A 19,606-nucleotide genomic window follows, 5' to 3' on the forward strand; every position below is an offset into this window, starting at 1 on the left:
AAATTTTAGAAAGTGAAAAATATCAAAAATTAATAATTCTAAAATAACTAAATTTAAAACATGTTAAAACTAGAAGATATAATTAAACACTGATGGCAGCTCATTGGATAATCCTGGTTTAGCTGGTGCAGACGAATTGTTATGTAATAGGTTAGGAGAATCGATTTCAGGTTTTTCACTACATATGGGTATTACTTCCAATAATATCGCTGAGCTGGGTGCAGTTCGCCAAGGACTTCGTTTGGCATGGAACTTAGGTTTCAGATTTATTCATCTTGAAATAGATTCTATGATAGTTCTTTCCTGGTTAACTAATAATAATGATATCCCACCAATTATTAACCCAATAATGTGTGATTGCAGGAACCTTATGGAGTGCAACTAGACCGTCCAAGTGTATCACATATTTTATGAAGCTAATGACTGCACGGATGCTTTAGTGAAGAGGGGAAATCAACAACAGTGTCTTTTGGAAACCTATGATACCTGTCTCGCTTTTGTATATGCAACTTTTGTATGGGATATGGAACATATAGGAACTACTAGAACGTGTAATATAAAGGCTGTAATGCCTACTGTTGTTTGACATTATATATAATTAAATAACACTCCTCCTTTTATAAAAAAAAAAAAAAAAAATTATAACTTTAACATTTTTTAACATAATATAAAATTAACATTTTTTTTAAATAATGCGATAATTATAATAAGTAAACTGAATGAGAACACAATAACTTTTTTTTTTCTTTCTCACCTTACAATAAATTATTCTAATGGAGAGAATGCCATATTGCCATATATAGAATATACTAACCCAACCAGACAGGGCAGCTTGACAAGCTTAAAATTCAAGTGAAAAAAAAAAGTTTCCTATAAAAAAATATATAAAATAAAATAAAAACTCAAAAAAGTAAAACATCAAACTTTATTATAATAATAATAAATAAATAAAAGGTGAAATGAAACATCAGACGTCGGAAACTAGAGGATAAGTTATAAAGTATAAACACCCTTCTAGTTTACCAAAAAAAAAAAAAAAAACACCCTTCTCGTCCCAGTGGGAAAAATTAAAAACACCGAATAGAAACGCCGTCGTTTTCGTAATGGATCAAATGGATCTTGATCATGATCTTGATGAACCCCTCACAGTGGAAATGGATTCTGATCGTTCGCGCCGTCTTTTCCCAAGGTTCTTTACCAACTACAGCTCGCGCTCTCTCTCTCCAGTTCTCATGGATTCTCTCCCCAACGGCACGCCAACCTCCACAACTACTACCTCCTCCACCGCCACCTCCGCCGCCACAGCCGCCGCGATCCCCACCGCCGCCGCTTCGCCAGCTCCGCCGCCCTCCAAGCTGGCACACCTCACCGAGTCGCTCAAGCTGGAGCACCAGTTTCTGCGGGTCCCGTTCGAGCACTACAAGAAGACGATCCGTGCCAACCACCGCGTCGTCGAGAAGGAAGTCTCCGCCGTTATCTCCGGCGTCTCTGACGCCGTTGACTCTGACGGTTCTAAGGACGACGCCGTTAACCGCCTCACCTCCCTCGTATCTCGCCTCCAAGGCCTCAAAAGGAAGGTTCGCGATTCGTAACCCTAACCCCTCTCTCTCTCTCTTGGTGGTTCGCTACTGTCAGATATTGTAAATTCTTAATCAGCTGAGCGTAATTTATATACTCTAATTTCGTGATTTTTTTTTTTCAATTTCTCCAATTAGCAAATTCGGTCATTTCGATTATTCATAACTGTGATTGGTCTCAAATTCTAGAATGCTCCTTGAATTGAATACCACTGGTTTGAGAGATAAGAAGTTGGTTATTAATTGTGTATGCAAAATTTAGCAATTATTACTATTATTAATTTCAATTTTATGAGTTCGCGTGTAGTGATTGTTGTTGTGAATTTGATTGTGAAGTTGGAAGAGGGAAGTCGAGTGGAGAATTTGCAAGCTCAGAGGTGCCGGACACGGCTCGATCATTTGGAGTCTGCAGATGCTGAGAATTTGGCAGATTGGAATAACACGCGCTTGAAGCGGATCCTTGTGGACTACATGTTGAGAATGTCATATTATGACACCGCAGTGAAGCTGGCGGATAGCAGCAATATAATGGTAATCTATGGTCACTACACAATGCTTATTTAGGAGTGTTTCTATGATTTGGGCTTGAAGGACTGGGAAAAAGAATATTATTATCTGAAAATGCGTAGTTCTTTTTATAATTTGGAAGGTTAGAGTTGTCATTACATTTTGATGATAATGGACGGGCTGTTTCATGTTAATGTTCATGAAGGAAAATGTTTATATCTCCTGTGTATAGAAACATATTTCTCTACCCATGAAGTTTGAGAAAGTGAAAGAGAAAACGAAAAGCCCTATTCATTGATACGAGGAACACAAGTTGATGAGTATATCACATGCTTATGATTTCATCTTAGGATAAGTGGAGACTCATTTCCTTTGTATAAGAGTCAAGCAGAAGAAACCTTTCCACTCTTAACATTGTTTGATGAGTCATCTGAGCTTGAATCAGGCTCAACACACACGCATTGTATGTATCACAATAAAGAGGGAAAAAAAAAAAAATCAATGTTCGCATGCTGCAACACCCTATTCTCTATTTCACTTTCACATTCTTCAGGACTATCAAGGTTCATCTGGACGAAACAAGTGCTTGATTTAATATTCTAAGTAAATTGTATTTTCAGGGTTTCAGTGCATGCATTGTCATTTCCATGGTAATGTCACTACTGTTATATCTGCTGCTAACTTGAATACTTGATTGATTTTTATCTCTCAGGATCTTGTGGATATTGATGTATTCCAAGAAGCAAAAAAGGTAATTGATGCTCTTGAGAATAAGGAGGTAGCTCCTGCATTAGCTTGGTGTGGTGACAACAGGTCAAGGTTGAAGAAGTCCAAGGTAGGTGCTATTCTATTGGCTTTATATGTGTGTGTATATATATATATTTATTTTTAAATTTTATTATTATTGGTAAGTTACGCATTCAATGGGTCTTGAATTGACAACTTCACCCTCCACCCAGCACTTATAAGGGAAGGAGGTGCTAGTTGAGTTAAACTCATTGGTAGCTTTCTTTAATGACTGGTGGATTAATGAGTTTGCTAAGACTGTTTGTTACTTTCTCTGCTTGCTAAGAAAAAGTCTGTCAGTTAATTGGATTGCTAAACATTGAAATGTATTCTTAATAGAAATTGTGTAACTTCTGTCTCTCCGAGTTGCTTTGTCTTTCATAATTCTTCCTTTTATTCACTGTAGCACAAATCTTTAATTTTCTACTCTGTCAGTTTCCACTTGTTGTTCCTGTACTTGAGATGGTTCTGTTTGCTCTGTTGAAGGCTGCTGTTTCAGCATAATGAGTCATGCTTTTCTATGGATGGATCTAGTTTGAATCTCAGCTTATTTTCATGCATGGCATTTTCATTTATTTCATCATTCTGTTCTTTGCATGTCATACCAAACCTTCTCTGATATACTTTCTCATGTAAAATCTTGTTTGGACTTTTGAAAGGATTTTAGCTTGAGATATGTTCATTTATTCACCATGACATCTTAAACATGTATACATAGTGAGGGAATTTTTGCTTGGGAAACTGGAGGAGAGAATGTATCAAGAGAAAAGTTTTTGTTAGTGAACAAGTTTGAAATAAGTAAATGGTATCACTTTTGGGGGGCCGATAGTTTGAGATATGTGTGTTAATATCACTATGACATCTTAAACATGCATTTATTTGAATATAGTGAGTGAAACTTTGCTTGAAAAATTGGAGGGAGACAATATGTAAAGGAGAAAGATTGTCATTAATAAATGACTTACAAAAAAGGTAAATGGTATGACTTTTGAGAGGCCTATGGCTTGAGATGTGTCCATTCATTTTACCATGACATCTTAAACATGCATTTCCTCGAATATAGTGAGTGAAATTTTACTTGAGAAATTGGAAGGAGAGAATGTGTAAAGGAGAAAGATTTCCATTGATGAATTAGTTTAAACAATGTAACTGGTATGAATAGACGTTTCCAATATCAACTAGTAATGAAAACTCTAAACTATCTCAATCAAATTCATTTTGAAGATTTGAATGCTTTGTTGTGCAAGTCCGGTGCTTCTACAAGTACCATTATATTGTTAAATTGCACCTTTACCTCTCATCAAGTCTACTCATTTTGTTGTTTACAAACCTTTTTATTTTTTTTATATTTTTTATTATATTGGTAAGTTACACATGCAACCAATGGATCTCCAACCCATGACTTCACCCTCCATGCCATTATTATGGAAGGAGAAAGTACCAGTTGAGCTAGTGCTCATTTGGGATAGCTTATTTTCATTTGTTTATTTGGCTTAAAAAATTAAGTTGGGCAAAAGTATAGTTGTGCCTAAAAAAAGTGAAGTTTTAAAAAGTTGTACATAAGCTAAATAAGCTTAAAATGGAAAACAGGCTCAATTGGCTACTGACTAATACAAATAGTTTTGAGTGCAAACAAGAGTGGACTTCCATTTCTGGGATAGTTCTAATTACATAAAAAGTGACTACATAAGGCTCTCAATAACCATGTCTAATTTGATGCCTGGTGGTTGAAATTCATTATTAGGGTAGGTTTCTATGATACATTGTCTCTGAATTTAGGTGAAAGGAGTAGTTTCATTGTTATAAGTTATGATGGTTCTGATTAAAACTGCAGTTATTACAACGAAATTTTTGTCAGCTTCTTAAATAATGAAGGCTTTTATTGATGACAGAGCAAGTTTGAATTCCAGTTGAGACTTCAAGAGTTCATAGAGTTGGTACGAGCTGGAAACGAGTTGCGAGCTATAACATATGCCCGAAAGTACCTTGCACCATGGGGTCCCACCGATATGCAAAAATTGCAGAAGTACACTGCAACACTGGCTTTCAAAAGTACTACTGACTGTGCTAGATACAAGGTGAACCTAGTCTCTTTTGGTCTGAACAATGATTTGTGCTTTACTGTAATGGTTTTTCTTCTCTGATACTTTGTAAATCAGCAGGTTGGCAGCACTATTATTTTCCTTTATCTGCTTTCTTTTTGGTTGAAAGTTTTATTAACAACCCTGCCTCCCCCCTCCAGAAAGCCATTGTTAAGTGGTACTTTATTTTATTGGAAAGAGGAGCACAATGTACACAGGGTGTAGTCATAAGGCAAGCCTAAACAATTACAGTACTATACCCCCTCTGCATGAACTTTTTGGCCTACACCTCTATGTTACGTTCTTTGATGGCTGTTTGAGTGGTATTGTTTTGATATTTGGAGCTGATATAGGGTGCACTTACTCATTTGATTCTCTCTCTCTCTCTCCAGGTTTTATTTGAACCAAAGCAATGGGATATCCTGGTGGACCAATTTAAACAGGAATTCTGCAAATTATATGGCATGACACTTGAACCTTTGCTGACTATTTATCTGCAAGCAGGCTTGTCCGCCCTAAAAACTCCGTATCCTTACACAATGTGCCATCTAATATATTTTTTTTTTGTATGCATCTACCTACCAAGCATCTAGTAACTTAATTATCATCAAACTTAGAACATAAACCTTAAGATTGACTTCTCTGATGGTCCGATCTGCATAGACACCCCATGGGGTTTTTTAAGTGAATTGCACTGTAAACATCAAGAACAAGGATTTGAAGCACAGCGTGTTCACCATCGTGAACATGATGTGTTCTTTAGTCAATAAAACTTTGATTACCTATAATAATAATTAAAAAAAAAAAAAAAAAAAAAAAAAAAAGGAACAAGGATTAAATAGCAAGCACATTTACTCAGACTTGTTTATGGTAAAAGGATCATGAGATAATCTTGAACATTTCCATCTTATTAACTTGTTCTTTATATGGGTATAGACAACTAGACAACTAATCAGGTCAGCCACATGTATTTTTCTGTCATTTTATCCTATCTAAAACCATATTGTTTATCACTTCTTAACATGTCATCTTTTGGTACTTCTACTAGTGTTATTTAAGGTCTTCATCTACCTCTTTTCATGCACCTGACTTGGAATTGAATCACTTTTCCTTACTGGAGCATATCTTTAAACCGAGTTTCCTCATTTTGTGTCGTGCCTATTTTTTGTATTGCCACTTATCCATCTAATAACATTCTCATTTCAATGTTGTATAGCATAGTTGGTCTTACAGTAGTCTTGTAAACTTTCACTTTAATTTAATAGATGTTTTACATTCACACACTATTCCTAATGTGGAGATATTATTTTATACACTCGGTGTATTACACCTCTCTCTCACATAAATGTGGGTCCCATGTATGGGATTCAAGTATATAATCCACATTTATGTGAAAGGAAGGTGTAGTACATTGGGTAGACTGAATAATTTCACATTTATATGTTCCTTCATTTCATAGATATATTAAAAAGACAAAAATATATTGTAAAACGCTCTAAAAGCATTTAGTTGTAATCTTGTCATTGGCAACCAATGAACTCTAGCTCAATTAGCACCTAATTCCTAGATGCATTAGGTTCATGTGTTATATATATATTAAAAATCTTGTCATTAGCAGATCCAACATGCAGATCATTTTTGTTTTGCCTCTTTTATTTTGTTTTATTTTAAATTTTTATAATAGAGTGTGAGTAAAAGTAGAGCAGGTTACAGAGAGATGGAAAAGTTATTTTGATGAACTTTTTAATGGAAACAATATAAAAAATTGGAGCAATTTGGGTAACCCAATGGAGGCTTAGCATTAAATCTACATCTCTTATTACTAATGAAATGATGGATGGACTCACTAAATTGATCCAAGAGGAAGTCCCTAAATGTAAGCTTTTTGCGGATGATATAGTTTTAGCAGATGAAACTAGAAGTGAAGTTAATGCTAAGTTAGAAATTTGGCTAGGCGCACTAGAATTTAAAGGCTTTCGATTAAGACTAAAATAGAGTACATGGAATGTAAGTTTAGTAAAAGTAGAAACATAAATGAAGGAGGGGTAAGACATGATGGTTAAGAGATACTAAAGAGCAACAACTTTCTATATCTTGGGTCATAAAGATGGAGAGATTGAAGAGGATGTGAATCATAGGATAAGAGTAGAGTGGATGAGGTGGAATGGTGCATCAAGAGTATTGTGCAAACTTAAAATACCTATTAAGTTAAATAAAAAATATTATAAGATTGCTATACAACCAGCTATGCTCTATGGTATTAATTTTTAAGAAGCAACATATTCATAAAATGAGTATAATTGAAATGAAAATGTTAAGATGGATAAGTGAAAATACACAAAAAGGAAACTTACTACTTTCAATAAGGCCTTATTGGGGAAATGGTTGTGGCGGTTTGGGAAGGAAGAGGATCGGTTATGGAGGAAGGTGGTAGCTTCAAAATATGGGGAAAAATTTGGGGGGGGGGGGGGGGGTGGTTGGACCTCAATACTATGTAGGGGAGTTCATGGGCATGGTTTGTGGAGAGGTATTCGTATGGGATGGGAGGATTTTAGCAAAAATTGTCAGTTTGTTGTTGGGTTGGGGAATAGAGTGAGGTTTTGGCAGGATAGGTGGTGTGGGGATCAACCATTTCAATTGGCTTTCCCAAGGTTGTATGGTATTGCCATTGATAAGGGGGTATCTATTGAAGCTTCTTTGTCAAGGCAAGGGGCGGAGGATAGAAGAATTTGGGATGTTCGTTTTATTCGAGAATTTAATGATTGGGAGATGGATGAAGGGCTGCATTTTCTTCGTATATTGGGAGCTAATACTCCTCCAATGGATGTGGGAGATCGAATGAGATGGAAGTTGAAGCTTAATGGGGATTTTGATATCCGGTCTTATTGTAACAAATTAAGGAATTCTCCTTCAAATGTCTTTCCTTGGAAAGCTATTTGGAAAGTAAAGGCCCCTAGGCGAGTTTCTTTTTTGTTTGGTGTGTAGCCTGGAATAAGATCCTAACGGGTGATAATCTGAGATTGAGGAGATTGGTTTTTGTGGACTGGTGTATTATGTGTCGACATTGTGGAGAGACAGTAGACCACTTACTTCTGCATTGTGAGATGGCGTATCGGTTATGGAGCTTTGTCTTTATAATTTTTGGCTTGTCTTGGGTTGTACCTAGATCGATCCCAGATTTGCTTTTTGGCTGGTAGAATTGGTTGGGGAAGCACTCGTCTCAGATATGGAATTTAGTTCTGTTGTGCATCTTTTGGTATATTTGGAAGGAACGGAATCAGCGGACTTTTGAGGATTTGGATAGTTCCGGTGATCAGTTTCTTGCTTCTTTTAGTGGGCTTCTTTTTGATTGGTCTCGGGCTTGGGGACTCACGCCTAGTGATTCTCTCCCTTCTTTCATTAGCTCTCTTTCTCTTTGTAATTAATCTGTGGATTGGTTTTCTTTTTTGTTTTTTCTTTGTTTTTCCTTATTGTATTTTCTGGGTGTGCTCTATGTTCTTCGTGCATAGAGTAGCCTTTCGTATATATAATATTCTTACTTATCAAAAAAAAAAAATACACAGAAAGATAGGATTTGGATTTGAAATGAGGAAATTTGCTTAAAGATAAGGGTAGCTCCTATTGATGAAAAGATGAGGGAAAGTCGATTGAGATGGTTTGGTTATGTTCAAAAGGAGTGACTAATACACCGGTAAGAAAGAGTGAGTTTATCCAAGTTAAAGAAACGAAAAAAGGTAGAGGAAGACCAAAAATCTTTAGTAGAAGTAATAAAAAATGACATGTCAATTAAGGAAGTAACACAATGTATGACTTTAGATAGAATAGAAAGGAGGAAAAGAACACATGTGGCCGACCTTAACTAATCTATTAGGATCGGTAGTTGATCCCAAAATTTTGGAACTAAGGTTTTGTTGTTTTTGCTTTTATTTTTAGTTTTTTTTTTAAATGAAGTTTAGCAGAAAAAATAAAGATACAAAATCTGACCATTTGATGGTTTAGTATCCGTACTTCATTTTTATTTACATTTAGAACTCAAGGGTGAATTGTAGAACTTCAATGATAACAATTATGCAGTTGGCAAATCAAGCTCTGAGGTGGTCTTAAAATGGATCTCTGCTATTTCTCATGTTAACTTAAGACATGTATAGAATTTTATCCAAAATAAATAAAGTAATCTGATTAACCAATAATGAAGGTTTTCTACCATCTGGCATTCGGGTACTTCTCTTTCACCTTTCTGCAGGTCTGCGTAGAAGAGCTGCTGTTGTATTTAGAATGTTCTTTTGCCTTGACCTAATCCCTAATCCAGATACTGTTATGAAGATGATTGTACCAAAGAAGACCCTTTGTCACAGGATAGTTTCCGGAAACTAGCATTGCCATTACCATACTCTAAGCAGCATCACTCGAAGCTTGTTTGCTACATAACTAAAGAGCTGATGGACACAGAAAACCCTCCCCAAGTTTTGCCTAATGGCTATGTCTACAGCACTAAGGTTCCTGTTATTCTTGTATTAAGCAAGTAGTACAACTTTATATTATTATTATTATTCTGACTTTCTTTTTTCCTTTGGCTTGGCAGGCTCTTGAAGAAATGTCTAGGAAGAATAACGGTAAAATCACCTGTCCAAGGACAGGTTTGATCTGCAACTACACAGATCTGGTTAAGGCATATATATCATAAGACTGCATGGTGCCTCAGTGCCTGTGGCTGTATGCAGTTTTAATTCATCTTCTGTAGATAGGGCTCCTTCCTGAAAGAACACAGCAAAGTTCCTCATGAACATTTCCTATGCCTATATTTGGGTCTGGTGTTGGGGACATGTACATATGCAAAAATGCTTAACAGTTTCAGTTCGAATGTTTTAAATCTGCATGAAATAAATATTTATTATTTCTTAACCTATATTCTTAAGGCACTAATCAACAATATCATTATTTCTTAAATTGGTAGCAATTAATGAGCTTTGCCTCATAATAATGTTGGTTCGCATGGGTATAGGTGACGGCCATTAGTTTAATTGAAAGCAAGATGTGCATAATCTGGACCCCAAAAATATACTCTTCTTTTGAACTTTCCCAAAACATAAAATCCTGATATGCTCAATTCCATATTACTCATCTCTTGCAAAGAACAGAACAGAACTTGGGAATGATATGCCAAGTTGCCAACAATTTTTCACCCATTCGAGGCTAGTCTTGGGATTTTAAATTTTAACTGATTACGTTTAAACTTGAAACCACAGTCCTATGAATTTGCATTTGAAAAGCCATATGCCCAAATCCATTACTCTCATGTATACATATCCTTTCAGAGCACTGAACCTTACATGGTTAGCATACTATAAATCAGTATGATCTGAAGCTGATTTTAATGTCACAGTTTGCTGGTGACATTTTGTGACGGTGTATTTACTGATGATAGTCGGGGTTATGGTTTATAAAGATGGCTTCTTTCATTGAGGAGAGGACAATTGTAACGTTCATATGAAAACTGCATAGCAAGTATCGCTACACTGCAACTCAACTCCAACGACCATGATCTGGACGAGAACAACACATTTGCACTATAAAAAGCTCCCATTCCAGAAAGCTAGTTCCAGAAAGTATCTTCTGTCACAGATAAACCCAGCATTGCTATGACAGGCGTAACCATCACAGTTCTGAATTCTCAGAGGGCTGTAAATGAGCCAAGCTTTTTCAAGTAATGCATGTTTAAGCTTGGCTCGAGCTCGCGACAAGCCTAAAAATAATGTTTGAGCTTAAGCTCGTAAGATAGCCAAAAAAGCTTGAGCTAAGCTTGGCTTGATGTGTCCCATGCCCTTTGGAATAAAGAATTTCCTTAGGCATACGTCTCATATTCTCCTGACATGTCCTTTGGATTCATATTGGGATTCTTGAAAAGCAAAAGAAAAAGAAAGGAATCCTCATACTTTGATCTTGTCATGATTACTTTGGTCTTGCCATGTTTCTTCCGACAAAGTCTGAACATTATAAGTTGAAGAAAAGGACAAAAATTTTCAGTTGATTTTAAGTCAAAAAGTGGGAAAAACACTGTTCACTTTTATTGTTCACAGATTACTGTTCACGGATTACTATTCACAGATTACTGTTCATGGATTACTATTCACTGACACTGTTCGGAGTGGATTAGGTATCCTATTCCCAATAAGAATGACCTGGTCCATAGGTTGAGTGAAGTTGTGGTATTTTCCAAATTTAACATGAAATCTGGGTTCTGGCAAATCCAAATTAGTGAGAATGACAGGTACAAAACTGCTTTTACCACTCCTTTGGATATTATGAGTGGAATGTTATGCCATTTGGTCTTAAGAATGCCCCTAGTGAGTTTCAAAATATCATGAATGATATTTTTAACTCCTTCAGTCATTTCACCATTGTTTATATTGATGATGTTCTTGTTTACTCTAGTTCTATTAATGAGCACTGGAAACATTTGTATTCGTTTCTGGATACTATCAAAAGAAATGGTCTTGTTGTCTCTGCAAAGAAAATTAAATTGTTTCAAACAAAAGTTCGTTTCCTTGGCTATGACATCTTTGAAGGACAGATTCGTCCTATTGATAGAGCCATCCAATTTGCTGATAAGTTTCCTGATGTTATCACTGATAAAACACAGCTCCAAAGATTTCTTGGGTCATTAAATTATGTTGCTGATTTCTACAAGGATATGAGGAAACAATGCAAACCCTTGTTTGACAGGTTAAAAAGTAATCCATCTCCTTGGTATGATATTCATACTTCCCTTGTTATGCAAATCAAATCTCATGTTAAGACATTGCCTTGTCTTGGTATTCTTACTGTTGGTGCTTTCAAAATTGTTGAAACCGATGCCTCTGACATTGGTTATGGTGGTATTCTAAAACAAAGAGTTTCTCCTAGGTCACTTGAACAAATTGTTCGTTTCTATTCTGGGATTTGAAATAATGCACAGTTAAATTATAGTACTATTAAAAAAGAGATTTTATCTATAGTACCATGCATTTCAAAATTTCAAAGTGATTTGTTAAACCAAAAGTTTTTGTGACGTATTGATTGCAAAAGTGCTAAATATGTTATTGAAAAAGATGTTGAAAATATTGCTTCAAAACATATTTTTGCTAGATAGCAAGCTATTTTAAGCGTTTTTTATTTCGATATTGAATATATTAAAGGATCCCAAAATACTATCCCTGATTTCCTTACCTATGTCACAATGGCAAGTAGAAGACCCAAAGATAATCATCCTGCTGAAACCTCCAAACAAATTGTTAAAAAAGAACCTGCTTCTCCTCTAATAATTACTAATCGTTTCACCACCCTAGGAACCATCCCTAGGCCTAATTACTCCACTGTTCTTGCCTCGTCCTATGACCCTTATGCCATAACCCCTGTTAACCAAACTATTAGAACTGCTTTTCCCAGAAATTCCTATAACCCTCAATGCATCAAAAAACAATATTTCCAAAACTTGTTTTATATTGAACCCAACAAAGTCTCCATTTTTTATCCTCTTAGACTTGCTAAAAGTTATTTCCCTCCAATGTTTCACTGGATTCCTGAGCACAGAGAAAAGAATTTACAGTATTATTCTAATCTTCTGCATCATGAAAAATCTGTTATTATTAACACCATTTTTGACAAGGTTGACACCTCCAAAATTATTTACCATAGTGTTTACATGGTCATTTTTATTTCTGAAGAAAAATGGGGCTCTTCCCCTAATTCTACCAAAACAATGTCCACTTCCCCCATTCCCTATTCATATTATGATTATATCACTGCTTGGTCTAGATTCATGCTACACCAGAATGAAAAAAAAATGTCTCATTCCTAGTTTGTTAACTTTGATAAAAGTTTCACTGGTTGTTTACCTCTTTGGTTCAATCGTTGGTGGACCCAGTTTGGCCCTATTGCTGAAATATTTCTTGAGCCATTGCTTGATGCTTTCGAATGTTTCAAGAAATTTTATCGGTGCGATGCTCATAGAGCTAAATTTCCTGCTTTGCTTCACTTTGTTAAGCACTATAAAATACCTTGGATATTAAAATGGCAATATGAAAAAGAATATGATGTTCTCTCAAGACATTGGTATGTAAAATGGTGGGGCAAATTTCCTCACACTCAACGTATTATTGCTACTATTTCCAAAGAATTTTCATCTACTGCTGCTCTCCCCATGGCTAAGGATCATTCCCCAGTTCAAACCCCTGTCCATGTTGATGTTCCCTCTTCTTCTTCCATCAAGAATGCTAAGCCTCCAGCAAAGAATAAGAGCTCCCCCATTGACGATTTAAGAAAAAATCCTGATGCTCTTATGGCTTTACTCAAATGGGCAGAAGAAGCTATTGACAATCAAGGAGAATCCAAAGCCTCCTCTGAAGAATCTGTTGCCCACAACCCTTATTTCCCTTATGGCCAGGAACTGTTCGGACATGATGAGGATAACACTCCAGATCTTCAAGAAAATTGATCTTATTTGTTTGGTCTGCACAAAGGCCAAAAATGCTACAATGTTTACTTACTGGTCAAATTCCACTATTGTTTTCCACCTCTGATGATGATGTTCTAAAAAGAAGATTCCCCATGTTTCCTGCTGAAAAGAAGATTCTCCATTATTCCAAGGCTTTCGGTCACACCAAAATCACTTTGGCAAGCATTTACTGTTCACTGCACTGTTCACTATTCACTTTTACTATTCATTATACTATTCACTCAGATATTTTGCCTATTTAAGGGGGGTTGTCCCTTAAGTTTAAAACAGAATTCTACTTAGGATTTTCTCTTTGAAACTTCTTCCTCTTAGAAGCCTTTCTCTAGAGAGAATTCCTTGCTCCTATTACCTTGCTCCTACTATCACTATTTCCTTACAAAACCTTGTAACTAGAACTAGTTCAAGTTTTGTAATTGTTAACATGTACTGTTGAAATCATGTATTCACTACTACTGTAAGTGTTTATTCTACTTTCAATAACAAGTTTCAATTTTATATTCATTATTCTACTTGTTGCTACCGCCACCTTGGACGGATTACCGCCATAACAGGCGGTTTTAAATTGCTTTTATTTACTTTGAATTATTTTCATATATACTGTTTGGCTGGTTCTACTGCCTTACTATTATTTTTACTTTTTAAGTTATTTACTTACATTCACTATATTACACTGTGCTTCCATCTCTTCCCTTCAGTTATGCGTCACCCTCCCCCTTTATGGTATCAGAAGCTCAAGCTTAATATTAAGCTCAAACTCAAGCTCAGGGCAAGCTTTTGAGCTTAAGATCTAAGAAAATTACATTATCAAATGCTTAAATATCTAAAATAAAAAAAAAATAGTATACTCATTTTATCATGTGTCTAATCCTACTTATAATTAGCCATTATTCAAATTAAAATTTTACATAATTAAATTCATCTATTCATCCTTCTTTGTCTATAGCTTTAACAATTGTTTAAAATACAATTTTTACATTCACTTTCGATGATGAAGAATTAGAAAAATACTGGATTATAACTATTATGAGTGAAAAAATACTAACATATTTCATGACTTTACATTAGACGATTGATAGGGAAAAATCATAAGTGGAACACTTCATTTATTTATTTATTTATTTTTAAATGTAACTAAAGTCTAAAATGGTTTTTGGTGAGTCTATAGGGAAGGAAAAAAAATTAAAGTAATGAATGATGGTCCCATGTTGGCCATATCATTATTAAGATTCGTATAATAAGTATATTTAACTAACAATTATAAACTTATAAATAAGTCTATACTTGAATTGTTTTATATCATGCCTTATAGCTCAGGAACTTGTTCGTGAACAAATTTTTTTGCTTGGGCTTGACTTGTTAATTAAACAAGCTTAAAACTAAGGTTCAAGCTTGGCTTATTTATAAATAAACAAACATGAACAAGGCTTTTATCGAACCGAGTCCAAGTTGTTCACGATCGGCTTGGTTCATTTACAACCCTTATTCACAGTTAAACCTCAGAAGAGAGTATTTGACTCTTTCAAAATGACAAAACTGCGCCTACAAGAAAGCCATGTCTTAAGTTGCACGAGAAATAATATAAATTAACACAAGGTACAGTTTAGATCACTGGTTCTGTTCCAAATAGCACTTATGTCCGGTAAAAGTTCAGAAATTTTCAAACAGCTATAAAGAATTTGGGATAATAATTATCCATACAGCGTAGAAGAAACGTTTTCAAAGACGTCAAGGTTTTAAGTAGATTTCTGTTACTTAAAACGTTCTGTTCTACGTGGACTAACCTCAGGTTTTAAGTTGGTTTTTGTCACTTAAAAACTGCTTTTAAGTTGACTCACTGCCTCTTGGAGAACCATGATTGTCGTTATCATCAACGGGGCTCCTGTTGTCCCGATGGATAGGACTAGGGCTGCCACTGCGGCCATTTTCTTCAGCAAGACTCCTATAGCTCCTACCCCGGGGGCTTTCTCCATCAGCATCATCAATAGGACTTTTGCTCTTTCCCCTGGGGCTCCCACTGTAGTCAGACCCATTGGCCTGCCTGCCATCCCTTGGCGATGGGCTGCCTCTCTTTTGTGGGCTCCTATCATCAGGTGTAGGACTACGCCTCCTACCTTTAGATGGTGGTGGTGAACCCCTGTGTCGTTTCGGGCTACGGCTGTCATGGGGGCTTCTTGATCTTCTATCAACTTGTTCAAGGCTTCGTTCTCTCTTCAAGGGAGATCGACTGAGAAAAAAGAAGAAAAAAACATGATTAATAAATGAAACAAGCAAGGAAGCACATTTAAAATGTAAGGCAAATGCTGAATATTATGTTTCCAGGTTCTTGCAAACTATACCAAAATATGAAAAAAGAATCTACAGATACACATATAAACACAACAGCAGAGAATTTTCATTTGTCATGATAGTTGACACGATGCAACATAAGTGGTACTCTGCACGTTAAAGTCAGAAACTCATAACAAGTAAAAAGGATTACGAAAAACAAACCTATAACTACGGTCCCTGCTGTAACTATGACTTCTACTTCTGCCACGACGAGGACTTGGTGACCTTGAGTAGCTCCGCCCACGTCTGCACCAAAAAACTAAAGCTCAACAAACAACTCAAGAAATATAATACCGAAAAAGGAAGAAAGCCTGCAACACAGAGAGAGAGAGAGAGAGAGGGGCGGTACCTAAGTTTTTTAGGACTATTCTTACAATTTCTTTCTATGTGGCCCCGTTCCCCACACCGATAACACTTATTCTTCCAGTCCCCAGCTTTGCAATCACGAGCCCAATGACCATCAATTCCACAATTAAAACAGCGTCCTGATCCTGGAGGAGGACCTCTCCCAAGATACTCACGAGATCCACCAGGACCACGTGGCCCCTAAATGCAAATCAGAATACCCTTAGAATTGTGATAAAATATACCTTTAACAATCTCCTTTAGAAATCATGAAGGAAGGATAGCAAACATCAAAAACTATGAACAGTAGTTTTTAAAATATCCAGACAGGCAGGTAAGATGGTAAAAAGCAGAAACATGCTAAAATGTTCTGGCTGATTAGGCCATCAATTTTAAAAGAAAAAATATTCTAAATTAATACATTTTCAATTTTCTTCTAAAATCATTTATTAATTGAAATTTTTCTTCAGCTTTTTGAATTTGTAAACTAGTTACAGGAATCAATAGTTGGAACCACCATCAAACATAAATGACCTTTACAACAATTTCAATGAGTAATTAACAAACACACACACACACACACACATACATATGCAGAAACAGAAAATAATTTAAATATTTTCAATAAGCTAGCAGAAAGTTGGATGCTGCACTTTACATGGATCATGAAAACAAATTGCAGGAAAATAAACTTCCATGTGACATAATCATTCAAAATACTTACCAAAAGGGATTAAACCATGATAATGACAGAGCAAAAAATTATAATAATATTAAAATAAAATAAAAACTTTTTTTTAATAACTAAAACCACCAACAAAAAAAAAAAAAAAAACTTGCAACAAGAAAAACAGAAAATATACCCAAGGAACATATACAAAATACCATGAGAGAAATTGCACTAACTTACCCCTTTAGCAAATTCTACAATGATGCGACTCCCATCAACATCCCGATTATTAAGATTATATATTGCATCTTCAGCATCTCGAGGATCACTAAATTCCTGTGATCAAAAGCAATGGAAAAGAGAAGATCATATCTGCAAAACATGTATAATATAGCACAGACATGAAACAAACCAAATTGCATGACAGAGGGAAAAACAAAGAATTGGAGTACATACAACAAAGGCGAAGTCGCGCTTCATATCCACATCGCGTACTCTGCGTAAACGGGTGCCAGAAACAGTAAGGCCATCAAGACACAAGTATCGAAGGGTAGACACTTCCGCCCCTCACAGATGAACTAAACACCACTTTGAGATTGTTGCCATTTCCATAAAAACACGCAATAACAATATAGAAAGACTCGCCAAATCCACCAAGATTCACCCTCTCACCATAGACCTCCAGGTTAGGCAAAAGCCAAGAAACCTTCAAGAAGATCATTTGAGTTAAACCATACAAAGACACGTGGAGGGCTACAACGTTCTCACGCAGATATTTAAAAATTGAACATTTAAATGTCAAGCACAAAAGGGCTTTTCGTGCTTGGCAAACTCCTCATTTTTCTCCCCCCCCCCCCCCCCCCACACACACACACACCCAGCCACCCTAGTCCCCATGCCCATATCCCCCATTAACCCACAAAAATATCTCCTCTTTGGTAATCTGTTTCATTGGGCTCGTATATGGGTTGTACAAATTGAATTTCTTTATCTGAATTCTTAGTCTCTATTTCCTTTAGTTCCTGATTATATTGTATTTGTTTCTTGTTCAGAGTGTTCACCATCGTGAACATGATGTTCAATTTTTTTCAATAAAAGTCTTATTACCTATTAAAAAAAAAAAAAAACCCACACAAAATTTAAATATAAGGGTACTTTAAGTTTTGTTCCATAAGTTCCCCAAGTAAATGCATTTGGCCAATAAAACCAATAAGCCACATGGCAGTGCTGCATTTATGAGTCAGTCACATGGTTGAATTTAGTTAGGGAAACTAAGGTTTAGCACTTAAGCAACTATACCTAATTTTTACCCTAAATATAAAACCGCACACGGCCACCAAGAAAAAAAAAATTTACATTTCTTCATAATATACGGCAATGAGGAATGAATTAAAACACTTATCCAAAAAAAAAAGGTAAGAAATACAAACAGTCACATTCGTCCCACAAATTCTAAAATTTTCAACATAAGGTGTAAATGTAATATAAGTTATAATCTTCAAGAACTAAAAGTAAAGAAACCCAAGCACATAACGCATACAAGGTTCTCGCAAAAATTTAACATGTTAAAATAAACAACATTAAATAAACATGATTTCCACAAAATTATATTAAAAATAAATAGAAGGCAAAACATTGGGGATATACCTTCCATATCTGCTAAAAATATCGTCAAGATCGCGTGACCTTGTCCGCGAAGACAAGCGCCCGACATAGAGACGCGAACCACCGTAGCGGTCATCATACCGAGGCATTTTCACCTACAGTAAAATATACATAATACACATTTACACACATATATACTACTTTCTCGATAATAATTTTGTCAATTAACTCATAGCTGCATGTTCACACACACAAATACATACATGTACAAATTCAATACACACCAAACCAAACCAAAAAACAAAATTCACAATTCACAATTGCAGCAAAACGTGAAATAAAAACTTCGAAGAAGCTCACTCGATGAAAGAAGTATAATTTTCGTACATAAATGAGCAAAAATTTCACACACACACACACATATATATATATAAAATTGTAAAAATTTTGGGATAGAGGAAAATCAGATCTAAAATATTCAATTGGTTATGTAAAGAAATGAGCTTAGAAGAAGAGGTTTTTTTTTCTTTTTTCTTTTTTTGAGGATCAGCTAAGAAGAAGAGGTAAAAGCTTAAGGAATAGCTGAGAGAGAGAGCGCGTACCTGAAGAAAACGAAGATTCAAAACCCTAGATTTGTTTCGTACAGAGAGAGAGAGAGAGAGAAAGAGAGAGGGAGGCCGAGATTTTCTCTTCTTGTATTTATAGAGGGAAAGGAACGTTGTACTTGTGCTGTTTCTGTGGATAAGTCTGAGTGTACTGTCGGCTGTAGCTACCTGTTGTTTTGGAATGAGAAATAGTTTATGAATAAATTGATTAAATTCAATGCCTGTACGCATAGCGGGGATAGCTCAGTTGGGAGAGCGTCAGACTGAAGATCTGAAGGTCGCGTGTTCGATCCACGCTCACCGCAAATGATTATCTTTTTTTTTAATTAATTTTTTAAATCGATGTAGTAAAGCTCTTTTGGGCTTTTAGTAGGTCCTACTCCAACCATAAGGGCATAAAAATAAATTTCTCTTTTCTTTTTAAGTTTTTTTTTTTTTTTTTTTTTCAAACTTCATCCAATAATTTTAGTAGGTCCTACTTCATCCAATAATTTTGAATCAGTTTTTTTTTTTTTTACATCCACAACATTGAATCTTTTTCCTTTTTTTTCTTTTTTAAATTAGAAAACTTTTATTGGATTTCAGTAGGTCCCACTTCAACAAATAAA

At 35.6% G+C, this 19,606-nt stretch overlaps 2 protein-coding genes and 1 non-coding gene across 4 annotated transcripts; 2 read left to right on the forward strand and 1 right to left on the reverse strand.

The window, feature by feature from the left end:
* Positions 1 to 1,022: 1,022 nt before the first annotated feature.
* On the forward strand, positions 1,023 to 9,857 carry LOC115955511 (protein MAEA homolog). The gene is made up of 7 exons (XM_031073642.1): positions 1,023 to 1,577; positions 1,914 to 2,108; positions 2,797 to 2,919; positions 4,763 to 4,948; positions 5,344 to 5,477; positions 9,261 to 9,447; positions 9,534 to 9,857. The coding sequence occupies exons 1-7, from the start codon at positions 1,104 to 1,106 to the stop codon at positions 9,633 to 9,635; spliced, it is 1,401 nt and encodes a 466-aa protein (XP_030929502.1). The 5' UTR covers positions 1,023 to 1,103; the 3' UTR covers positions 9,636 to 9,857.
* Positions 9,858 to 14,998: 5,141 nt separating this feature from the next.
* LOC115958533 (serine/arginine-rich splicing factor RS2Z33-like) lies at positions 14,999 to 19,102 on the reverse strand. Of its 2 annotated transcripts, none has more exons than XM_031076945.1 (7): positions 18,996 to 19,102; positions 18,436 to 18,548; positions 17,245 to 17,284; positions 17,029 to 17,124; positions 16,123 to 16,319; positions 15,936 to 16,019; positions 14,999 to 15,669 (listed from the first exon to the last, which is right to left on the reverse strand). In XM_031076945.1, exons 2-7 carry the CDS (start codon positions 18,540 to 18,542, stop codon positions 15,267 to 15,269), a joined length of 927 nt encoding a protein of 308 aa, XP_030932805.1. In that variant the 5' UTR covers positions 18,543 to 18,548; positions 18,996 to 19,102; the 3' UTR covers positions 14,999 to 15,266. The 2 variants fall into 2 exon arrangements, with proteins under 2 accessions (XP_030932805.1, XP_030932806.1); XM_031076946.1 differs by having other exon boundaries at positions 17,245 to 17,494; positions 18,996 to 19,055.
* Positions 19,103 to 19,230: 128 nt separating this feature from the next.
* On the forward strand, positions 19,231 to 19,303 carry TRNAF-GAA. Its single transcript has one exon. It is a non-coding gene; the product is annotated as a tRNA-Phe (tRNA).
* The last annotated feature ends 303 nt before the right edge of the window (positions 19,304 to 19,606 follow it).

This window comes from Quercus lobata, chromosome 8 (genome assembly GCF_001633185.2).
Source record: "Quercus lobata isolate SW786 chromosome 8, ValleyOak3.0 Primary Assembly, whole genome shotgun sequence".
NCBI lineage: Eukaryota > Viridiplantae > Streptophyta > Magnoliopsida > Fagales > Fagaceae > Quercus > Quercus lobata.